Source organism: Gobio gobio, assembly GCF_949357685.1.
Source record: "Gobio gobio genome assembly, chromosome: 12".
Taxonomy (NCBI): Eukaryota; Metazoa; Chordata; class Actinopteri; order Cypriniformes; family Gobionidae; genus Gobio; species Gobio gobio.
Genome location: NC_137105.1, coordinates 18,608,886 through 18,633,647, shown reverse-complemented (window position 1 = coordinate 18,633,647; position 24,762 = coordinate 18,608,886). Strand labels below are relative to the sequence as shown.

General features: G+C 38.2%; 2 protein-coding genes across 2 annotated transcripts in view; one reads left to right on the top strand and one right to left on the bottom strand.

Moving 5' to 3' along the window:
- Positions 1–24,762, top strand: part of drc1 (dynein regulatory complex subunit 1 homolog (Chlamydomonas)) — a 548,506-nt gene that overhangs the window by 28,223 nt on the left and 495,521 nt on the right. The window lies entirely within an intron of this gene.
- nbas (NBAS subunit of NRZ tethering complex) overlaps positions 1–24,762 on the bottom strand; it is a 262,104-nt gene that overhangs the window by 65,017 nt on the left and 172,325 nt on the right. Inside the window, exons 45-48 of the mRNA XM_079831768.1 lie at positions 23,365–23,574; positions 18,898–19,100; positions 10,620–10,709; positions 9,517–9,712 (exon numbers count right to left, since the gene is read on the bottom strand). Coding sequence (XP_079687894.1) covers positions 9,517–9,712; positions 10,620–10,709; positions 18,898–19,100; positions 23,365–23,574 — 699 coding nt within the window. The remainder of the gene's footprint in view (positions 1–9,516; positions 9,713–10,619; positions 10,710–18,897; positions 19,101–23,364; positions 23,575–24,762) is intronic.

Sequence of the window (24,762 nt, the reverse complement as noted above, 5' to 3'; positions counted from 1 at the left end):
CTTGTAAAATTATTGATTTATTAAATATAGGTACTTCCGATAAATGTTGCAAATCAAAGCGGTTTGACTTGACAGAAAAAAATGGTTCTCATTCTCAATTAGGGTTCCTACATTAATTTTAAAGGTCCCGTTTTTCCTGTTTTTTTAAAGCTTTGATTGGGTTTACAGTGTGCAATATAACGTGTTCATGTTTCGCGTGTAAAAAAAAACAGTATTTTTCACACAATTTACTTATCTGTATACAGCTGTTTTCACTGTCCTAAAACGCCTCGATGATTTCCTTATTCGATGAAGTCCCTCCTTCAGAAATACGTAACGAGTTCTGATTGTGCCAGCGGTTCCCGTGTTGTGATTCGACAGCAGCTTAGCGCACGTTGCCCGGAAAGGTCACGCCTCTTACCACAAATGTGACTGACCGCACCTTCAACGTACTTGCTCTGATGTCATAATAATTTGTACATTAATTTTGCAGTGTACTTTCATAAACTGTGAACTGGAGACATTTTGAACTCTTTGAAATAACAGTATGGCATAGTACACTGAATCTTGTCTAATGAAAACTATGATTTTCCATGATATGCATACTACCTTGAGATCATTATTGTTTAAATTAAATTCATTTGAACAGCAGGATTTCAGAAATGGAGTTCAATGTCTCCATGAATGTTGGTTGAGTAACTTCCCCCCACTTAACCATTATGACTCTAGCCTCCCTTGCAGCCACATATGAGCACATGCTAATGGAGCTCAAGGCCAAGGACGGAGGTCTTTGATGGATCACGGCTGTCTGTGTGTGATGAGGTGCATGTAAAACCCACTGTATCTTCTCAGCGCTGGCATAAATCTGTCACAGGTAAAACAGTTTCCATATATAGCCCAGGTTCAGTGTGCTCTCGATTCCTGAGAACATTACGTCAAAGCTGAGTCACCTTTAAGACACTGAACACCTGAACTCAAACCTCTGGAAACCTGACCTCAGGCCTGCTTAATGCCATTTACACAACCATTCTTATCAACCAACCAGTGCTCTATGATATTAGGAGTAGGGTAGGAGACTGCAACAACATTGTTCCCAATCCAACATGCTCTCAAAAACATTGAGTTCTTCCTCACTTTTGGTGACGCAATGCTGCATAGACTGTTGGGAGAAAGACCGCACTAGTACAGGCTTGGGAAAGGGTGGAATTGACAAATAGCATATCCTATGGTCTTGTGAACCAAGTGGTTGACAGGAATGTTATTGCAGGATCTACCTAATCACATTGTGCCTCTCCTGAAAGCTCCTTGTGTAACCTTTTTCCACTCACTGCCATTGCTTCCATCACACTTTCTTAAAAACCCTCTTCTGAACATTAACCTATCTGCCTGACAGCACTTTCCCTTCTAGCCGCTTTGTTTCTGAAAAAAATACAAGAAACAAAAAATCTAAATTCAAATTCCCTTTCACAGTGCTATGTCTGAATTCAGAATAGAATACTAACATAATACTCTTTGCCATAGCAGAATTTAGGTGTGCTAGTATTTATTATATACAGGGGCGCACATAACTGGTGTGCATGCATGGTAACTATTTGCAGGCAAAACACAAAACTATTTTTTTTTGGTATTTTTGGGGACAGGGACACGTTTACTTACTAGAGTAGGATTTTTCTCCATCTCTGGTAAGATAGCAATCATGATGATAAGTGTGTTCATTAATTATTCATTGTTAAATGTCTTAAGTTGGCTTTTTCTAGGGCCCTATGATTTCTGCAGAATGCAGATGCAGAAAACGTGGATAGAATCCAGTCATAAAAACAGAATTTACTAGCCTGATGTCGTCATACTCAATTCTAGTCAGAATATGAGTCTGATACTGCTCCGTTGGGCTTTGATTATGGGCAGTGTTTCAACCGAACCAGGAAAGACCTCAATTGGATAGACCTACAACCAATCAGAGCAACGGAGCGACGCATAGCGTTAGTTGTAAAATGTCAAGTTGTCAACTCAACTGGACTGTGTTGCCAAGTCCGCGGGTTGAAGCGACCCCAATTATGTGATATACAGACCCAGGAATGCGAATTTTAGCAGGCCAAAATAACACATTTTACCCCCAAATGCCATTTTTTTCCAGAGAACCCTCCCAGAAAGCTATTAGGCTTGTTTTAGGCTAGTTTTGAGTAGCAATTGGGCGGGTTTTGTTGTAAAAAATTGGCAATCCTGTCTGCCCGCACGCTGGAATAAGTAACGTTAGGAGAAAAAGATGAGTGTAAACGATCTTTGCCAGTGTTGTAAAAAAATTATTTAAGGATACACAGAGTACTTACCAACACGATCATCATTTCTGAGAGAAATAGTAAAGGTGAATGCATATACAAACAAGTTCTTTGTTTAGGATTAGAACAAGTTCAACCCAAGCGCCTTTGATGACGTGGATGATTACGTTACTGTTTATCATCTGTCCATCATCGTCTAAAGCCCGCCCTGACAATTTAATTGGTCAGAACAGTTTCTGTTCGGCCATAATTATTCCTCTACGGATCAAGTCCAGACCGAACTGCCCGAGCTCAAATGTTGTGGGCGGGGCTAAGTTCGGCTGGCATCCAGGCTAGGAATTTACTGTATATTTTGTCAAATTTTTGATGAATAAATAAAAAGCAGGTCAGTACACACACACACACACACACACACACACCGCGATGACGTTCGCGATGTTTTCAGCCTCTGCCGCCTCACTATATGAGGACATGAATACATTTTACTGATGTATCACTTCATCAGCATTTTAAGGTTTTATTTGAAAAAACAATTATGTCATATAATAAACACACAGAAACTCAAAAGGTCTTCACGGCAACCCGTCAAAATAAAAGTTTGGTTTAGAAATACGTTACATTATTACATTCACTTGTTTAACAGAGACTTTTGACCCAAAGCCAGCTGTTAACTTGTGGATGCAAACAGCAAATTGCAGGGAGAAAGAAGCAGGCATACATCATCATCTACCATGTTTTGAGAGAAAAGAAGACAGGGAGGAGAGCAGTCAGGAGGAAAGTGATGACGACAGACCAAAAAAGTTATGAGCACCCCATATTATATACCAAGAAGGTTCACTCGTATTACGATGAATGGGAGAAATTGCAGCATGCAATATATCGGAATAAATCCCGCCTTCTGAATAACACAGCCAAATGACAATTGGTAAAGTCATTGCATCACTGTAGAAGCCAATATAAGCTCCAGTTCCCAAAGAAACAATAAATATCTATTGGGACTACACTTCGGCTGGACAAACCTGAAATATACACTTTTTAACGCTATTTGAGGATAAGAAAGAATATTTATGGGAGTGTTCATGTCAAATTTTATTGCTGAGATATTCAGGTCGATAGAATTTGGTCTTGCATCCCCAAAATAGCTGCCCGGAGGCAAATATGGCTGATGAGTGAACTGACATTTCTGGAAAGTGACTTTGATACAAATGTCAAAAAAAAAAAAAAAAGATTAGTTGCAACTAGAGGAATTTCAAGGAATTAAAAGTCGAGAAACTCTCACTAAGACCTTGGGAAGTTAATGCAGCAAAGTACAGCAAGTGAAACTTACTGACACTTGAAGCCTGTGAAGCGGGAGATGATGTAAGCGTGGCCCCGGGCTGTGCCAGGGAGGCGGGGCTAATGACAGAGAAAAGTGACACGTGTGAAAGACAAGAGCGCTCCTGACAGACCGAAGCTGATACACTGCCAGGGTCTGATGTCACATCACGCTGACATTTTGAAGACACAAAAATGTGTGTGTGTGTGTGTGTGTGTGTGTGTGTGAGAGAGAGAGTGATATTCTGAGAGTGAGTCAGAAAATCTCATCACACTAGAATGACAGAATACAAACTCTTTATCATAATATAAAATATTATATTATTATACACTACCCTAAAAGTAGTAGTGTAAAAGCAAAAGCAGTCAAAAGTTTGGGGTCAATTCAAAGAATTTTGTGGTTTCCACAACAAATATTAGGCAGCACAACTTTTTTCAACATTGAAAATAATAAGAAGTGTTTCTTGAGCAGCAAATCAGCATATTAGAATGATTTCGGAAGGATCATGCGAGTCACTGAAGTAATGATGTTGAAAATTCAGCTTGGTCCTCACAGGGATAAATAACATTAAAATATAGATTTTTTTCGAGATTGTAAAAATATTTCACAACATTGCTCTTTTGAAAAATTGTGATTAGATAAATACAGCCTTGGTAAGACGTCTTTCACAAACATTATATAATAATAATACTATTATACAATAAATAGTAATAATATAGAATAAACTCAGCAACCTCACACACACACACACGCACACGCGCGCGCGCGCACACACACACACACACACACACACACACACACACACACACACACACACACACACACACACACACACGTTTGTTTTTGTGAAATGTGAGGACATTCCATAGGCATAATGGTTTTTATACCGTACAAACCGTATTTTCTATCCCCTTACACTGCCCCTGCCCCTAAACCTAGCCCTCACAGGAGACTGTGCAGTTCACTTTCTGTGAAAAAAACCTTGTTCTGTATGATTTATAAGCATTTTGAAAAGTGAGGACATGGGGAACGTCCTCATATTTCACCCTCTTTTTGTAATACCTATGTCATACCCATGTCATTATACACATTTGTGTCCTGATATTTCACAAAAACATGCCCACACACACACACACACACACACACACACACACACACACACACACACACACACACACACACACACACACACACACACACACACACACACACACACACACACACACACACACACACACACACACACACACACACACACACACACACACACACACACACACACACACACACACACACACACACACACACACCTGGATAAAGACATTAAAATGGCACTGCTAAGCATGGGCATATTAAAGCATGCACTCCGGGGGAAACGAAGACCTTGTTTTAATGACCACATTAACCCTAGTCATTAAGTTGGTCTGCGGTTAAACACACACAAACACGCACACACACCCTTCTGTTTAACCTAAACACTGACAGCTTCTAAACATGACAAATGAGTCCAGATTATCAAGTCAAAGGACTATGGCAACGATAACACCCTTATGCCTGATCCCAAAAACACACACGCACGCCAACGTCCTAATATTCATTTGCACTCATTACATCAATAACTACTTCAGAAACCAAGTAAACAAGGGAGTCTGGGACACGGATAGCTGCCAAATAAAGATTCTCAATTCAGTCTGACAAAGCTGCTGTCCTCCGCCAAACGAACAGTAAGCGCTCACAGGGACCGTGACATTTTGTTGCCGTTAGGCTAAGACGGATGGCTAAAATTAAGACACAAAAAATCCACGGCCATAAGCCATTGGGATGAGGATCTGAACAAAAGTCATTGCTATGCCAAAGGGGTAGAGTTTTCAAAACGCAGGCAGAAATTGCCAGGGAAATAGACAGATAATGCAGGTAATTTCAATCGGAAAATATTTTGGTGAGGTCAAATATATCTATAAGAGAATTAGCAACATTAAGTTAGTTCATACAAGTTTATCAAAAGATGCATTCATTAGCAGCATATAAGACAACACAAATCACTGACATCACTGCCACAAAGCAAGAACTTAAGCCATGAGATGCACTTTCCAATGTTATACGTTTCAATGAGTTTATGTATTAAGCATCTTAAACTAACAACAAACTATTTTTTACAGGATTGAAATTTCACAATAAAGTTATCAGTTATTAGTGCATAACTGCATTAACTAACAACTAACAATGAGCAATACATTTTGTCATCATCTTTGTTAACATTAGTCTATAAAAACTACAGCTGTTCATTGTAGTTCAGGTCAATGAAAAAAATATTAACAGATGCAACTTTTAATTTTAATAATGCATTAGTAAATAGTAAAACGAACAAACTTAAATAAAAAAAAGCTTTAGAAATATTTTTCACTGTTAGTTTAAGTTAACTAAACTAATGTTAACAAATGGAACCTTATTGTAAAGCGTTACCATGTTGATTTAAACACATACTATTGTTCATTGTAAATTTAATTTAATTCAAACACATTAACTAATACCTAATTAACTAATACAATTAACATTAACTAATTAACTAATACTAATTTATACAAATTTAAATGTAAAATGTGTTGGTATATGTTATTAATCTAGATTAATAAATGATGTAAACAAGTGTAGTTCATGACACTATTATTAATATTATACTATAAGTGCAGAATAAATTTGTGCACTATTCATTTTTAATGTTAGTTATAGTTTATGTCAGTTAATCTATCTGTCTGTCTATCTAATTAATGTAGCAGCAGTTTTAAGGGCACCTTAAAGTTCACATTTCCATCTGGATCATGTTGCTTACTTTTTTGCTTGCTAATATATCTAGTAATATGTCTAGCCTACAGCTATAAAAATTTTGCTAGGGGGAATTTTTTTTCTTCCACATTTATAAATATAGAAAATCTATACCTACATCTTTGGGGCCTCAAAGTTGAGTCTCGATCTAGCAGTTCACTGGAATAAACTGCAACGTTCCTATGTATAGGAGTGACCTGTTTTGAGTTTAGGTGGGGAACAAGCTTTCGAGTTGACTGTCAAGGCAATTTGTGAAAAAGATGGAAAAAGTGCAACCTCAACAAAGCAGCGATAAAACACACAGCTCTACAGAATTTCCTCACAGCTACGATGATTTCTGCTGAGGTTAAGTATGTGTCATTTTTGAGGGAATCCCATCAGCAATTAAACCCGTTGAATGCAAGTGAGAGAGATATCAAATTCCACTGTCAGTAAGTGAATGAGACAAAAAGTCCAACCACTCTCATTCAGTCTGCGATCAAAGTAATTTCCTTAATCAGACAACCGTGCAATAACTAGCTTGGCGCTTTCCATTGCTCACACACGCTTCTCCCTCTTTCTATGAGCTTTGACGTTTCCTTTTTGTGAATTTGAAAGGATGGCCCCAATTCGGCTTTGATAAAGTTCAACAATACTACCTCATACATCAGGGAGATAAACAGCACCGCAACAGCACAAGTAAACAACAACAGAGAAATATACAGCTCAGCAAAACATGCAACAGAACAAACAGATGCGAGGAACTGAGACGCAGCTCCTGCTTGGCAGCAGTGAAGTCACGGTTGCTATGGTGCTGGGCAGGATGGGCCCGTGCGCGAGTTAGGAGATGATTAGTTTGGGATACAGGGGGTAGAAGTGTTATATTAACAGACACACACGCTCACAATCCTGTGGGCATGAACGAGCACACTACAAAAACAGAGAATAGCAAAAATACCCAGGTACCGACATAAATAAAGACACACGTACACCTGGGGCTACCAGTTGATAACCAGACTCTGTGGCTCATGATATAAACCAGCATCCGCTCCTCAGCAGACAGACACGTGGCTGCAGCGTTCCGTGGCCTGATGCCCACCGCTCAGGGCGCACAGACCCGGCTCAGCGCTCCCAATCAGGATTTAGGCATCTGAGTTTGTGGCCTCCGTTCGAGGGCTCCACGCCTCAGTGAAATAGAGCCAATCCCCTTTCCCTTCCCGCAATCTGTTCGTTTTAATTACTCCTCCTCCTTCAGGGCATGACTTCTCATTACAACTCTCCTCATTTCCCTTTCCTTTTCAGATCACAATAAAGACACAAATGATTCATTTTGTCGAGGAAAACAAAGCTATTGCCAACACTGGAGACCCAATGTAGGGATACGGCCAAGCAATGGTGGAAGCCACAATTGAGGCAATTTTAAAGAGAAGTGAAGTGATAATCTGTGGTTAGACTCCATCTCGACATGCTCTAAACTAGTCAAATCCAAACCACGACATGCCAGAAATGGCTCTTTTCAATCATAAGCTTGATATGCTGTTGTTTACCCTTGAATAACGCTAATCAAGGGCTGATTGGAAACTGGAACTATATAACGACAATCTTAAGGGGCTCTTTTGATTTAAACCCCTGAAGACTGAAAGTTGTATTTAATTATTCTATTAAACAATTGGCAGAGTAATCCTCTTAAAGTGAAACCAAACATCTGATAGCGTCTGCTTATGTAAATATTCATTTGCATGATTAAAGTTTAGTGAAAGAATGGATTATGTGATTTGGTGGAAAATGGATTAACAGCATGTATTTTTTGCAGTGTGTTGAGTGAAATGAGGTGACTTTTCCCTTTATGTAAGAAAACTAAGTAAATAATTATTATGGAGGTATATTAATGACAAAAGTATTTGATTCTTTCATTAATATACTTTTATAAAGCACCAATCATCTGTCCATCCATCCATCCATCCATCCATCCATCCATCCATCCATCCATCCATCCAATTTGTCCATCCATCCAGCCGCTCATCCATCTATCCATCCATGCATCTATTTGACCATTCATCCATCTGACCACCCAATTTTACCATCCATCCATCCATCCGTTCATCCACCCATCTGTCCATCCCTCCATCCATCCATCCATCCATCCATGCATGCATCTATTTGACCACACATTTGACCATCCATCCAATTTGCCCATCCATCCACCCATCCATCCATCCATCCATGCATCTATTTGACCACCCATTTGACCATCCATCCAATTTGTCCATCCACCCATCCATCCATTTGACCACCCAATTTTACCATCCATCCAATTTGTCCATCCATCCATCAATCCATCCAATTTGTCCATCCATCCATCCAATTTGTCCATCCATCCATCCATCCATCCATCCAGTTTGCTCATCCATCCATCCAGTTTGCCCATCTATCCGTCCGTCCATCCATTCATCCATCCTTTTGTCCATCCATCCTCACTTTTAGTAAAGCCTAATTTATTCTCTTAAAAACGAATTAAATCTGTTTGAATCATCTGTTAATCATTTTTAACTTGAATTCTGGAAAATGTACAAACAAGCTCCCACTATCGTAGGCGTATCTGAGTTACATTAAACATTATAATTCAATTAAGTTCAGCTACACTTACTTGATCCCTTTGACTTTTGTAAACCAAAAGTTTAGCCAGGAAAATAAGAAGCTCATTCTCCTGAGAAAACATTGACAGACTTGGACAGAAGAGTTTCATAGTTCTTTTATATATTCAACTCTTGAATTGACTCAGCTGCTCTGGTACATACTGCCTGACATAAAATAACACATAAAATGGCAGAATGACATGCTCGCATCCCCAAAGCAACATGAGGTGAGGCCAAAGAGCATGGCTAAGCAGGCAATCGGTAATCCCTGGACCAAATACATCTCACTCCTTCCCACACACACTACTACATGCGTGAAAATAGTCAAGCAATTCCTATAAGCACATGCTAACTCGCGAAGGGCTGCACTGTAAAATGAGATTACATTCACCATGCCTCACAGAGGAAATAAGCTAATACGGAGTCAGAGATGTGGGAACATAATAATATTTATGTGTGAAGTGTAAATCGTGTTTTGTGCTAGTGTGGGTATATGCATATTTTTCACCTTTCTGTTTGGCCAGCAGGCTTTCAGAACGGCTTGGCTCCTGAAGAACACCAGTAGGTGGATGTCTTGATCGCTGAGGCTGAATGACTGTTCTAGGATCTGCAGGACCTCAATTCGGGGTCGGACGGGTTTAGCATCGTCCCCACAAAAAGGACGCAACCATGCCAGCATGTCCTCTGATGTCACCATATTCCCACTAAAATAAATGAATGTAAAATAGTCTTAACACTACATAAAATCAAAAGTCTGGGGAAAAAAATATATACACTTTTATTCAGAAAAGATGCATTAAAAATTGGTAGTAAATACATTTATGAAGTTACAAAAGATTTATATTTAAAATAAATGCTGTTCTTTTTTACTTACTATTCAGCTAAAATAAGCTCCCATCAAAGGAATAAATAGCATTTTAAAATAAAATGTTTTATACATTTTTCACAATATTACTGTATTTAATAAATGCAGCCTTGGTAAACATAAGAGACTTCTTTTGAAAACATTTTTAAAAATCTTACGTTTGAATGGTAGTGTATATTGAAATGTAACAGTACATGTAAATATAATTTAATACTATAATAATACAAATTGTTTTTACAAGCCAAGCCACAGTAATTGCAAATTAAGTACATTTGATTATTGACCTAAATAGTGCTCAAGTATTCAAACTTAAATATTTAAATCTTAAATACAGCTTTTTCATTTTCATAATGTTATTTTGTTTCACATTTTGTAAAACGTGATCGTACATCAATTTAATTTAGTTAATTAGCCAGTTAGGCAAACAAACTATTTTAATTTGTCAAAAGAATTGTTTACTGTGATCATCACTATTAATAAGTAATTATTTACCGAACATTGGTTTATTGAATTATGCTATTGCTGCTTCTGATTCATGTCATGCTAAACAATCCCATTTAACTGCAGAAACATCCCTGTAGCCCACAGCCACTATATATATATTTTTTTACTTTTTACCCTAAAGGGTTAAGTGACTGTCACATGGCCTTTTACTTTAGCATCTTATCCCTCCCTATGAAGTCAAATGGACAGCATTGTGTTTCAATAATAGTAAAGTGGAACATTGGAACAAAGGATACACCTACCCGCTCTGTACATTAGTGTGCACTGCTGCAACAATTCCTTCCAGTACCTTCAAGGGGTCTGCATAGTCTTTCAACGCGTCCTTGTCACCACTGACACACACATACACACAGAGAGAGAGAGAGAGAGCTTGAGTTTTGATTCAATGTCTTGAGGCTTTTAAGTGGCTCTATGGCTGCAAACGTTGTGTTGTGTGTGTGTGTGTGTGTGTGTGTGTGTGTGTGTGCACCGAAGGAAGGGATTTTCACACTGAGCAATCTTAATGCTCTTCTACTGATGTTATAGCTGCAGGGCTCCTCCCTTCTTTTCTGGCCTTGCCTGTCTCCCTCCATTAAAGGTGTTTGTGTTATGCTTATATTCATGAGGATGCACCACCTAATTATGTTTCTATTAATAATTGCTTTGTATTTTTATGACAACAATCTCTTATTTCATTCCTACTGCTGCAGAAAACACTTTGTCAGTCTGGCGTTAAATAATCTGTGGCCTCCAGAGGCTGTTCTTCAGACATCTCCATGATGTCAACAAAAGCTCTGTTTTGCAGTTTCCTTCAGTGCTGTTGTTGCACGTCAGACCTTTGCCACCTCTCTTTGGTTAAGGAGATATCACATGTCAATATAACATGAGCGATGCTTTGGTGGGGATGACAATTTTCCTCATGTTGCTTTCAAAACATTCATGTTTCAACATCCTCTGTATAATATACATTTTACTTCAGCTGTATTCCCACAACTGTTTTAAATCACACTTAGTGGATATGCTGTATAAAACAATTAGTGATTTATTTTCTCCAGACTTGTTGGGACACATTTTTCGGCTTTGCCTTTGCTGTAATCTGCCCATTTTATTGCTACAGCATAATTAAAATGTTCAAGTAATGTTAACTTCGAAGAATTGCTCTGACATTTCTCTGGTTATAATAAGTTTAAAGGGTTTATTTTTTAATTCCAACACAAATTAATTATCTTGTAATGATCTAAAATATTACATTCTGATTGTATACAAATCATACAAAGCATACAAAGATTTCAAAGATGTCAATAACCTTTCTATGACACTATTAGTTAAAATATTCTAATGCTTGAGGTCAGTAAGATTTTTGTTTTTAAAGAAAATAATAGTTGTTTTGTTCAATTTAATACATCCTTGCTGACAATTATAAACCATTTAAAATAAATGTACATCTTTTGAACTTTCTATTCTATTCTATCCTATCCTAAAAAAAACGCATCACGGTTTCCTTAAATTAGGCAGCAACTCTTTTCAACATATAGTGAATCTGGAAAGTATTCACAGCGCTTCACTTTTTCCACATTTTGTTATGTAACAGCCTTATTCCAAAATGGATTAAATTCATTATTTTTTTAAATTATTATTATTTATTTATTTTTTAACGAAGAAAAAAAAAAATTCACATGTACACAAGTATTCACAGCCTTTGCTCAATACTTTTTTGAAGCACCTTTGGCACCAATTACAGCCTTAAGTCTTTTTGAGTATGATGCTACAAGCTTTGCCTTTTAACAAACTCCAGGCGGGCTGTCATGTGCCTTTTACTGAGGAGTGGCTTCTGTCTGGCCACTCTACCATACAGATTGGTGGAGTGCTCAGAGACGGTTGTTCTTCTGGAAGGTTCTCCTCTCTCCATAGAGAAACACTGGAGCTCTGTCAGAGTGACCATCAGGTTCTTGGTTATTGGCTAGTCTAAGCCGCTACTCCCCCGATCGCTCAGATTGGCCGGGCAGCCAGCTCTAGGAAGAGTCCTGGTGGTTCCAAACTGCTTCCATTTACGGATGATGGAGGCCATGTGCTCATTGGGACCTTCAATGCTGCAGATATTTTTCTGTACCCTTCCCCAGATCTGTGCCTCGATACAATCCTGTCCCGGAGGCAGGGGCGGACTGGGGCAAAAAAGTGGCCCTGGATTTTCTGGGACAAAACGGCCTATAACAACCGGTCCGCAACACGTCAAGTCAAGCCACCTGCATTTATAAAGCGCTTTTTACAACACAGATTGCTTCAAAGCAGCTTTACAGTGATAATAGGAAATGAATTTTGCTTTTGAAGAAAAGTTTTTCATCTCACCATAAACTCACTAGCTCATTATGCACAGAGCAATTTTAAACACCACTTACTAAGATAAAAATATAGATGGTATTTATACAGAAATATAAATGCTATTTTTTTTTATTGAAATGCTTATCATTGACATTAATGATTGACAGGCATACTTCTTTAGGTTATAATTGGCCTTTCCTGGTGCACATGGCAGTTCATAAATAATTTAGATTTTTGTTTTATACACATTTTGAAATCTTTTCCATACAGTGAAGTTTAATATCACTAAAGTTCAAAACCTACCATCAAATCAGTCCATATAAAACAAATGCTATGGTCTAAGACTTAGTATGTAGTGCAGAATGTGGACTATTTTATGGTGCCTTTCTAGTAGTATTTGTCCTTTCAGGAGCTTGACATCTGTCATTTTATTATTTGTACCAATTGTTTAAAAATTCAAGTTTAAAAATTATATTTGTCCTGAAGCTTTTTTTAAATGAAAAATACAGCATATTAGAATGATATCTGCAGAGTCATGTGGCACTGAAGACTGGAGTAATAATGATAAATTCAGCTTTGATCACAGGAATAAAAAAACATTTTACTATATATTCACAACAGCTATTAGAAATTCTATTCATATTTCTTAATATTGTGTTCAAACATTCACTCTGATATGCTGAAAGCTGCTATGTTAACTTTTCTTTGTGCATTGTGTGTCGAATAACGTAAATGACGTTACAATCTGAGAAATTCGAAAAGGTCAGCAGTAGTTTGCCTCCCTGGAAATGAATGTGTATTGTTTAACTTTTTTTAAAATCGTAAACAGTCGGAAAATATTGCTGTATTGACTCCTCAAGTTCAGCTGTTTATCTTACCTCGGCTCGCACTCAAATGCAGCGCTGCTCGGATTCTGTGGACAATAAATCCCGCCTCCTTCGATTTGATTGGATATCTCAAACATTTTGACATTGACGAGCGCTATTACACTGAGACTGAACAGGCAAAATAGATTCAAGTTTTTACCCTCAAGTGGGCTGCGCGGGCCATTCGTCGTCTGTGCTGACAGAAGGATATAGACTAGGCTGCGTAATTTTACTATTATTAATTCTTCATATATACAGGGAGTGCAGAATTATTAGGCACGTTGATTTTCTGATCATATTTTTTTTCCAGGCACATTTGACCAATTCCAAACCACAGTAATCCTAATAACTACTATTGATTTAGTATTTAATAATGTATAAGTGATATATAATTGTTCATGAAGGCTGGATATGAAAATCACCTTATATTCAGGTGTGCAGAATTATTAGGCATGTTTTCTTTTACAGATAAATTGAGCCAAAAAAGAGATTTAACTCAGACTGAAAAGTCAAAAAGTATTAAATGCCCATGAGAAGGATGCAATACTAATGCAATACTAGACATTGCAGTTAAGGCATGACCATTGGACAGTGAAATGCTCGTTGGGTCAGCAGGGTCAGACAAAAACATGTGGCGGAGAAAAGACACCTGTTAACCGCAAAAGAATTAAGAATTAAGGTGAAGAATTAAGGGTGAAACCATCAGGAACCCTTTAGTCTCCAGCGCCACCATTTTCCAGAGCTGCAACCTACCTGGAGTCTCCAGAAGTGCAAGGTGTCAGGATCTCAGAGACTTCAGTTAGGAAAAGAATCCTAAAAAATGACCGCCACTAAATAAGAATCACAAGCTGAAGTGTTGTAAAATACATGAAGCCTGCTTTTTTATAGGCTTTATAGGTTGAGAATGACTCTTGAAGGACCAGCACCACATCCTCTAGTACCACTGTTTGAAGAATTCATCTTCCAGAATCTGGCAGTACGTTTTGGGAGTTCATTTTAGTCCATCCTGAAGTCCGTTTTGCAGAGATGGACTAAAAAAACCTTCTTCATGTATTTTACAACACTTCAGCTTGTGATTCTTATCTAGTGGGGGTCATTTTTTAGGATTCTTTTCCTAACTGAAGTCTCTGAGATCCTGACACCTTGCACTTCTGGAGACTCCAGGTAGGTTGCAGCTCTGGAAAATGGTGGCGCTGGAGACTAAAGGGTTCCTGATGGTTTCACCCTTAATTCTTCACCTTAATTCTTAATTCTTTTGCAGTTAACAGGTGTCTTTTCTTCACCTCCTGTTTTTGTCAGATCCTGCTGACCCAACGAGCATTTCACTGTCCAATGGTCATGCCTTAACTGCAATGTCTAGTATTGCATTAGTATTGCATCCTTCTCATGGGCATTTAATACTTTTTGACTTTTCAGTCGGAGTTAAATCTCTTTTTTGGCTCAATTTATCTGTAAAAGAAAACATGCCTAATAATTCTGCACACCTGAATATAAGGTGATTTTCATTTTTCAGCCTTCATGAACAATTATATATCACTTATACATTATTAAATACTAAATCAATAGTAGTTATTAGGATTACTGTGGTTTGGAATTGGTCAAATGTGCCTGGAAAAAAAATATGATCAGAAAATCAAAGTGCCTAATAATTCTGCACTCCCTGTATTTACATAGCAACGGGCCGGCCCACTTTGTCCAGTGACCCACCGGGAAAACGCCCAGTGCTCCTGATGGCCAGTCCGCCCCTGCCCGGAGGTCTACAGACAATTCCTTGAACTTCATGGCTTGGTTGGTGCTCTGACATGCACTGTTAACTGTGGGACCTTATACAGACAGGTGTGTGCCTTTCCAAATCATGTCCAATCAACTGAATTTACCACAGGTGGACTCCAATCAAGTTGTAGAAACATCTCAGTGATGATCAGTGAAAATAGGATGCACCTGAGCTCAATTTTGAGTGTCATGGCAAAGGCTGTGAATACTTATGTACATGTGAATTTTTTTTTTTTTAAATAAATTCACAAATAAATATAAACATAACGAATTTAATCAATTTTGGATTAAGGCTGTAACATAACAAAATGGGGAAAAAGTGAAGCGCTTTGAATACTTTCCGGATGCACTGTATAATAACAACAAACATTTTCTGAGCACCAAATCATCATATTAGAATGATTTCTGAAGGATCATGTGACACTGAAGACTGAAGTAATGATGCTGAAAATTCAGCTTTGCCATCACAGGAATAAATTACATTTTAAAATATGTTCAAATAGAAAATGGGAAAACAGCACTTTAATAATATTTCATAATATTACTTTTTTTGACTATTTTGGATCAAATAAATGCAGCATTGAGTCCAAACTTTTAAACTGTAGTGTGCAAAAGCCACTTAATCTTGAAACCGATCTAAACGTCATTAAATCATATATCCACTGCAAGCCAAGATTTAGAAGAAGCATTTAAATATTTCAGCATTCCTTCAGTATTTAAGAATTTGAGCATCTTCAATTTTATGATGCGAGCAGCAAAATCTTAAAACCTTGCTTTAAACTTTACTGCACCACTGAACGCAACTACACACACACTGGTGTCCTTCAATGGAGGAACACTGTGATGCTAAAGGATTATTTATACATGAAACATAACTAGAATATTTTACTCTGCAGATATAAACATCAATCATGAGCAGCTTGGTAGACCACAGATTCCACCTCCTTTCAAAGAGAATTTCCATCTTGTTAAAAACACAGGTCACAAGAAAGCCGAGTACAGCAGAGAATACAGTTTGATGAAACAAACTTTCCAAAATAGTTTGACTATTCCCTGTGCCCAAATCATTTCATTGTTAATGATTCATTTGCCCACCTCTACAAACCAGTAATTAGCAGCACAAGACAGGAACACACTTTAGTTTTAAGCAATTACCTAGAATATGAATCACTCCAGCGGAGAGAAGAGGGGGAGGCTGCATTGGAACAAAAGCAACCGTAATCAATCTTAATTTTTCTGACCATCGTTTCTTCTGATGCAAGGGACCTGCACTAATCCTGCTTGATTACAGATTGAGCTGAAACGTCTGATCAACACAGACTCACAAAGCAGAATGACTAATAAGGAGGTGCAGAATGACGATTCCCACTCTGTGATGGTCTTTGAGATTAACAAAGAAAAGAAAACTTTCAGAAGTATTTGCCATTGTAAAGGCCTATTCACAGCACATGCAAAATGAAAATAAGAAACAAATCATTATCCATTTGTTTTAGACTATCCCATCTTAAAAAAAAAAATAAATAGTTTTGAATACTACAAGTATTAGGCTAACTAGATAATTCGTTTTTTAAGATAATTTAAACTAGATGATTCAATTTTACTTTAAGTGAGCTTTAGATGATGCAAAAGTAATGTACATGTAAAAATGCTTGAAATAAGCATGACACATTGGGCTGATTGTTTATATAAAATGTATACATGCACACACATACATATACATATACATATATATTGCTATTTTGGTCATCAAAACACTGATGAGCCTACATATTAAGGTCTGGGTAGATTAGATGGTAAGCAAACAATCAGTTCTCGTAATCAACATGTATGCAGGAGAAACAAAGATCTGAGTGACTTTGACAAGGGCCAAATTGTTATGGCAAGGTGACTGGGTAAGAGTATCTCTGAAATGGCAAGGTCTGTGGGTTGCTCCTGGTCAGCAGTGGTGAGAATTTACCAACAGTAGTCCAAGGAGGGACAAACCACAAACTGGCGACAGGGTGTCAGCCGCCCAAGACTCATCGATGTAAGAGGGCAACAATGGCTATACAGTCTGGTCACAACATTTTAATGATGGTTATGGGAGGAATGTGCAAACACAGTGCATTGCACTTAGCTGCATATAGGGCATAGAGTAACCACAGAGCAATCAGACTGCCTATGTTGACCCCTGTCCACCGTTAAAAGCGCCTACAATGGGCATGTGGGTGTCAGAACTGGACCTTGAAGCAGTAGAAGAAGGTCGTCTGATACCATTTTCTTTTACATCACGTGGACTGCTATGTACGTGTGCACCATTTACTTGGGAAGTGATGGCACCAGGATGCATTGTGGGACTGGTGGACCGAGCGTGATGCTCTGGGCGATGTTCTGCTGGGAAACCCTGGGTCAGGTTATTCATGTGGACGCAATTTAACATGTACCACCTACCTAAACAATATTGCAGACCAAGTACACCCCTTCATGACAATGGTGTTCCCTGGTGAAAGTGGTCCCGTTCACTAGGATAATGCACCCTGTCTCACTGCACACATTGTTCAGGAATGGTTTGAGAAACAGAAGAGATCAAAATGTTGCCCTCGCGTCAAAATTCCCCAGATCTCAATTGAATTGAGCATCTGTGGGATGTGCTGGACCAACAAGTCTGATCCATGGTGGCTCCACCTCACAACCTACAGGACTTGAAGGATCTGCTGCTAATGTCTTGGTGCCAGATACCACAGGACACCTTCAGGGGTCTTATAGAGTCCATGGGTCTGCGCCGTTTTGGCAGTACTTGGAGGACCAACAGCATATTAGGCAGGTGGTCATTAAGTTTTGGCTCATCAGTGTACATTTCGGTCATCCACCCATTCACCAATATGGTACTGATTTATTGTGTATCCCTAAAGTGGTTTTCAAAATATTCTAAACAGAAATCCTTTGAGAAGTATTTGGCTGCATGTCTGTAAGATCCAATACTTGAAACTTGCTGTCTATCTACCACCAAAGCAAATTATTAAAGAGGTCCTATTATGCCCTTTTATGAAGTATTGATTTTGTTTTTGGGTGAACTAGAATATGATTTTATGCTTGATCGTTAAAAAAAACATTATTTTCCACATATTTTACATTATTACAGCATCTCTCTCCCCAGTCTGGCTCAAACATGTCATTTATTTCAAGCTGTGATGGAACATTTTGGTTAAAAAACTCTTCATTGGCTCTACCCTTCTCTCTGAATTGATAGTATTACTAAGGATAGTGTTATTAAGAACCAGCCAGCAGGGAAGGTGGTGACCTCCTAAAAGCAGGAGATGAAAGGTAACAAAACGAGAGAAAGTGAGCTGTAAAGGAGAGAGATGAGAGGCCAGGGCAGAGGGCAAAGTTGCGTTTAACTCAATCAAGCAAAAACACATCCAGCCTGACACAGGTTAATAGAGGGATAGGCCATAAAGACAAAGAAGGAGAGAAGGAGAAAGAGAGAATGAGAAACCATCACAAGAAACGAGCGAGGGTATAAAACAGACAGGGAGAAAATGAGGGTGATATTAAGAAAACGACATTGGTGGAGAGAAATGGGAGGAAGTGCAGATCGCTGTACCTGAGAGCAGTTATGATCAGCTCCACTGCGTCCTGGACTATGCTTTTCGGAGACAGGTCACTTGTTCCCACGGCGACCGCGAGCAGCTGCTCGATTCTTTCGAGGGGCTGTCCGTCCATGGCCATTGTGACAGCCAGTTGGCGAACCTTAGATTGCTCAGACCTAGACAGGTCATAAATGCGACTGTACTTCCGCAAGCTCTCCTAAAACAAGAGAAGAATACAAACACATAAACAGTCATGCTCAGGCGACATTAGCCTCTCTTTGGAGACATCCAGTTGCAAAATACACCCAAGGACAAGTAAGAAAAAGAACAATTTGTTTGGTCAGTGAGGAACAAGCTTTTCACACACACACACACACACACACACACACACACACACACACACACACACACACACACACACACACACACACACACACACACACACACACACACACACACACACACACACACACACACACACACACACACACACACACACACACACACACACACACACACACACACACACACACACACACACACACACACACACACACACACACACACACACACACACACACACACACACACACACACACACACACACACACACACACACACACACACACACACACACACACTTCATACTTCAAAACCTGGGGATCTTCCTACCGAGGGAGATTTTTCAGGTGTCATAAGCATGCGTCTTTAAGCCTAAACATAATTATGCTTCCCAGCATTCTCTGCATACACTGCCATTCAAAAATTGGAGTCAGTACATTGTTTGTTTATAAAAATATATATAATTTTATTCAGCAAGGATGCATTAAATAGATCAAAAGTGACCGCAAAGACCTTTATAATGTGTACAAAAGACTTCTATTTTTTATAAATTCTTTTCTTTTGAATTTACTATTCATCAAAAAAACCCTGAAAAAGTAAGAATGGTTTATTGTGTACCAAATCAGCATATTGGAATGATTTCTGAAGGATTGTGCGAAATGTTGAGACCTATTAGTGTTTAATGCTGTTAAGTTTAATTTAAAAGAATTGAACTGAAATACGCTTAATTTTACTTTTTTTTTTCAGTAATCAACTTAAAAATCTGTGTTTATGCCATAAAGCTCCTCTAACTCAATGTAGTTTGTTGGTTGAACATAATTTTTAAAGTTAAACTAAAAAATTAATGCAAACAGTTATTAAGGGTGCGTTCACACTTGGCATGTTTGGTTCGATGAAAAAGAACCCTGGTACGATTGCTCTGTTAGTGCGGTTCATTTGAACATGTGTGAACGAACCCTGGTGCGAACCAACCAAGTGGACCGAGACCGCTGAAAAGATGGGTCTTGGTCCGCTTCCAAACGAACTCTGGTGCGGTACGAATGATATATGAACGCATCACGGACCAAATACATGTGAACGAACCAAAAACAGGAAGATGAGACCCTAAAAAGGACAGAATATGTATGCATATTGGTAGTCGCAATGTTGCCCATCACAGTTAATACAGTTATCAGAACCACATCGTCCTCGCAGCAGATCTTCGTTTGTGTTTGTGTGTGTGTGATGGAGGGATTCCTGCCGTTTTGACTCCTTTACACATTCTATAAGCTCCTCACAAGTTCTCAGCTGGTCAAAATACCATCGTATGCAGGCTATGCACATACAACAAGCACATTTATCCCTGCACACAGCATTGTTTTGGATATTCGGTAAGGCGGTCTCAAAATAGGCAATACGTCATAAAAGCAGACCATAGACTGTAAAAAAATATGGACGTAGTGTCCGTGACGTCACCCATAGGATTCTGATGAGCCGTTCTGAAGCGAAAAGTATGGACGAGATGGCCGTTGCCATCTTGGCAGCGCGTCACTACCGGATAGGGTTGGGTATCGTTTGGTTTTTTTTCGATTCCGGTGCCAAACCGATACTTTTAAAACGGTTCCGGTGCCTAAACGGTGCCTGAACCGATACTTAAAAAAAAAAAAAGCCACAAAACGAGGTGGACGACATTAAATGGCTTTTTATTTATTTATTTTTTAATTAAATTGAACCATTTATTAAAAGTTTAATGTATACTTAAATGTATGAATATAAATAAATACAAAACACAATTTACTTATTTACAAATTATAATTGACTTATTTACAAATTCACAGTAAAACCTAAGCCACCTAACCCAACTACAACAGGCCTAATTTAACTCTAAATAACAGTTACAGTAATAACAGCAGTCGTCTGTATTCTTGCTCTGCTACTAACCAGCTTCGAGCTTCAGCTTTATTTAGAAATATTATAATATTCTCTGGCTAAATATTTTAGAACGCATCGCCTTAATGTTTCCATGGCGACGCGTCATGTTTCTCACATGACACACAGCAGCCGCAATAGCACTGACAGCTCAGCTGTATCGGGTTTATTTAATTTTTTCTTTTTATTCAAAATATTCACAAACTTCTTAACTGTGTCATGAACTATCTGATGTTCAAATGTGTGAGTGAATGTGTGTTAGTTGATCTATAAAGCGCAATGGGCAGCGCCATGTTAGTTTGCGCCTCAGAATCGGATCTGTCGGATTTACAACACTTGAGTTCATTCTCGTCTCACGAAATACATGAAAGTAAGTGACCAGTGAACTGGAAGAAGAATAGAGTAAACTATAGAGTTACTATATAATGTGCATGTATGTATCTGATGTGAATAAAACATGTAACGTTAGTCAAATTATAACCGTCTGAAAGGATTGTCATTGCCGCTTTCATAGACATCAGTGTGTGTTTTGTTGCTAGTAGCCTAATTATGAGCATTTAAATGTCTGAAACCTGGAATAAACATGATGTGGTTGAAAACACTGAATAGTTGTCATGAGTTGTGATGTGTCCAGCGCTGAGCGTCTGTCTCTGGCTCGGTGCAGCCAAAGCATGCGAAAGCACGTTTGAATTTTGGCACCGAAATGAGGAACCGAAATCTGCGTTCTGATTCGGTCTGGTACATACCGGTTATATAAGTACCGGTGCCATATTGGAACCGGATTTCGGTACCCAACCCTACTCCCGGATAACAGAAAATGGGCAAAAAGGCGGGACGTGAGCGGAGCTTAAGTGACACGATGACTAACAGACAGCAGATAAATGACAATCCACCTGTCACTGGAAGTGGCCACGCCCTTAATTATGCAGAACTTTAATGCTTTATATAATGTAAACGAATGAGTTTTCACCCCCATGAGTTTTCAAAAAAAATTCACCCCCTCACAGTTGTCATAAAAGGCAAAATTAGCCGTATAGACCAAAACCACAATTTGTACCAGGCTGTAAACATGTTTTATTCTGCTGTAAAGTTGGCCATTTTAACATGGGGCTCAATGAGATTCTGCTCCCTTCTGGAGCCTGTCCCTAGCGGCCAGTCGATGAATTGCAGTTTAAGGCACTTCCGTATTGGCTTCAAGAGAAACTGCGGGAGGTTGCCGCTTGAAGTAGACCAATCAGGTTGTGAACATATCCCTATGCTTTTAGGTTCAGTATCTTTTGGTTCGGTGATGAAAATCTGAACGCTAATCGGACCAGGACTAAATGTTTTTTTTGTTGGTCTGGACCAAACAAACCAAGCGAACAAGTGTGAACGCACCCTAAAAGTGTAATTTTGTTGTTAAACTAACACATAATTTTTTTGAGTGTAGATCTTATTGCAAATGATTCATTCATGCATGTTTTAATAAAATAAAATAAAAAAAAAGACATCAAATAGAATCTTCTGGTGAAGCGACAGGCTGCATTTAAAATTTAGTTTGCTCAAACCTGCATCTGTAAGATCACGTTCATCTGCCTCCACTTTTAAAGCACAACGCCCACATCTCAAAATCAAATCAACAATCGATGAATAGAACCAAGTTCCCATCCTGCAGTTTTTCCTTTTCAATAATCTGTTACACTCGGATGTGGGTCAAAATAAGGAAAAAAAAATCAGTTTATACTTCTGTTTCATTGTGATTTTAAAGTTTAGTAACTCTCCTAACACTGGCAGGTTGCATGCAGTAAGGCAACTCGAACAGAGAATTAAACTGCAGTTACCAAAATCGAGCAAATCCCTATGGGAGCATGTTGTGTGACATGGTGAAGGTGTGCCGGTAATGAGATACGGCAGTATCTGCTCGATAAGTGTGTGCTGTAAAAATGAATACATATTTTTCCATATACAAATGGCTCGATGTGTGCATTAAAGAAACCACAGGCTGACATGGACTGCCTGCTACTATCCTGCAGATAGGACACCAGCTACAAATCTGCCAATCAATCACAGCCACTGTTCACAGGTCAGGAAAGTGAGAAATTGTGAAGGAGGAGGAAAGGAGCAAGAAAGAAAGAATGAGAGAGAAGTAGCTTGGGTACTTGCATCATATTTAAGACTTACAGTTAGCATCTGTCTTGGATGATGAAATGACAGTACATTTTTGTGAATTGTATATGCATGTTGAGGATTACCTCTTGACTTGTCTTGAGTGACACAGTGAAGGAGTGGCTCAGAGTTTCTAGATGAGCGAGAGATTGCTGCAGATGAGTGAGGGCGGAATCAAAGTTGGAGGCGGAGTTCTCACTTCTGTCATCATTACCCTTTTTCTTACTCCTGTCGCTAAGACCTTTTAGAGCTTTCTGTGCACGCTTAGTGATCTCCAGCCTGGCCTCCACAGAGAGCTAAAAATACAGAAATCACACAAAAAAGAAAGACAAGAATATGTTCAAAAAGCTGAAGTATCTTTGTATACGTTAGGACAAAGGTGAATTATATTAATACAATATGTAATATATTATAATGTAATACACTACAATTTAAAAGTTTGGGGTCAATACGTTTTTTTAATGTTTTTTAATAGAAGTCACGAAAGACTGCATTAATTTGATCGAAAATTTATTAAAACACTAATACTGAAATATTATTACAATTTAAAATAACAGTTTAATTAATATAATTTAACATTACTTTATTCTGTGATGGCAAAGCTGGATTTTCAGCAGCCATTACTCCAGTCTTCAGTGTCACATGATCCTTCAGAAATCATTCAAATATGCTGATTTGGTGCACAAGAAACATTTCTAATTATTATCAGTGTTGAAAACAGTTGTGCTGCATTATATATATATGCATATATATATTTTTTTTGTGTGTGTGTGTGTGTGTGTGTGGAAACTGTGATAAAAAAATTTTCAGGATATTTTATTCAACAGAAAGTTTAAATGAACAATTTATTTCAAACAGAAACCTTTTGTAACATTATAAATGCCTTTACTGTCACTTTTGATAAATTTAATGCATCCTTGCTATAATAAAAAATATTACAATATACAGACCCCAAACGTTTGAACGGTACTGAAACATCAATATCAAGTGTGATAAATAAAGACAACATGTTGTTTCCAAAATGCCACTTTATGATATTGTTATTGTAATGAATCCAAAACAAATTATTTAAATATTATTGTGGAAAATATTTACTTTATTAATTGACAGCACATATACTTTTTCTAAACATTATTGATGTTATATGTCTAAAGGCAAAGAAAAACATTTTCAACTACATTCAAATTAATTTTGTTCAACACGTTTAACAATAAATCTAGTTAAAACTAGATCTATATACTTTAGAAGTATGTTTGCAATAACAAAATATATATAAACTAGTTTTCCGCCACGTCTTTACATAGTCCACTACTCATGAAAATATCCATGAAGATAACATGTAAAAGCAGTTTCCCATTAGAATAGTGAACGAAATTACATTCTATATAGTCACCCACAAGTGACACACTTCCATAGTGGGGAAGTTACCTAGAATTTGTTGGCCACATTCTAAAAATGGTGAAATGTGCTCAAGCTTTTCTGCT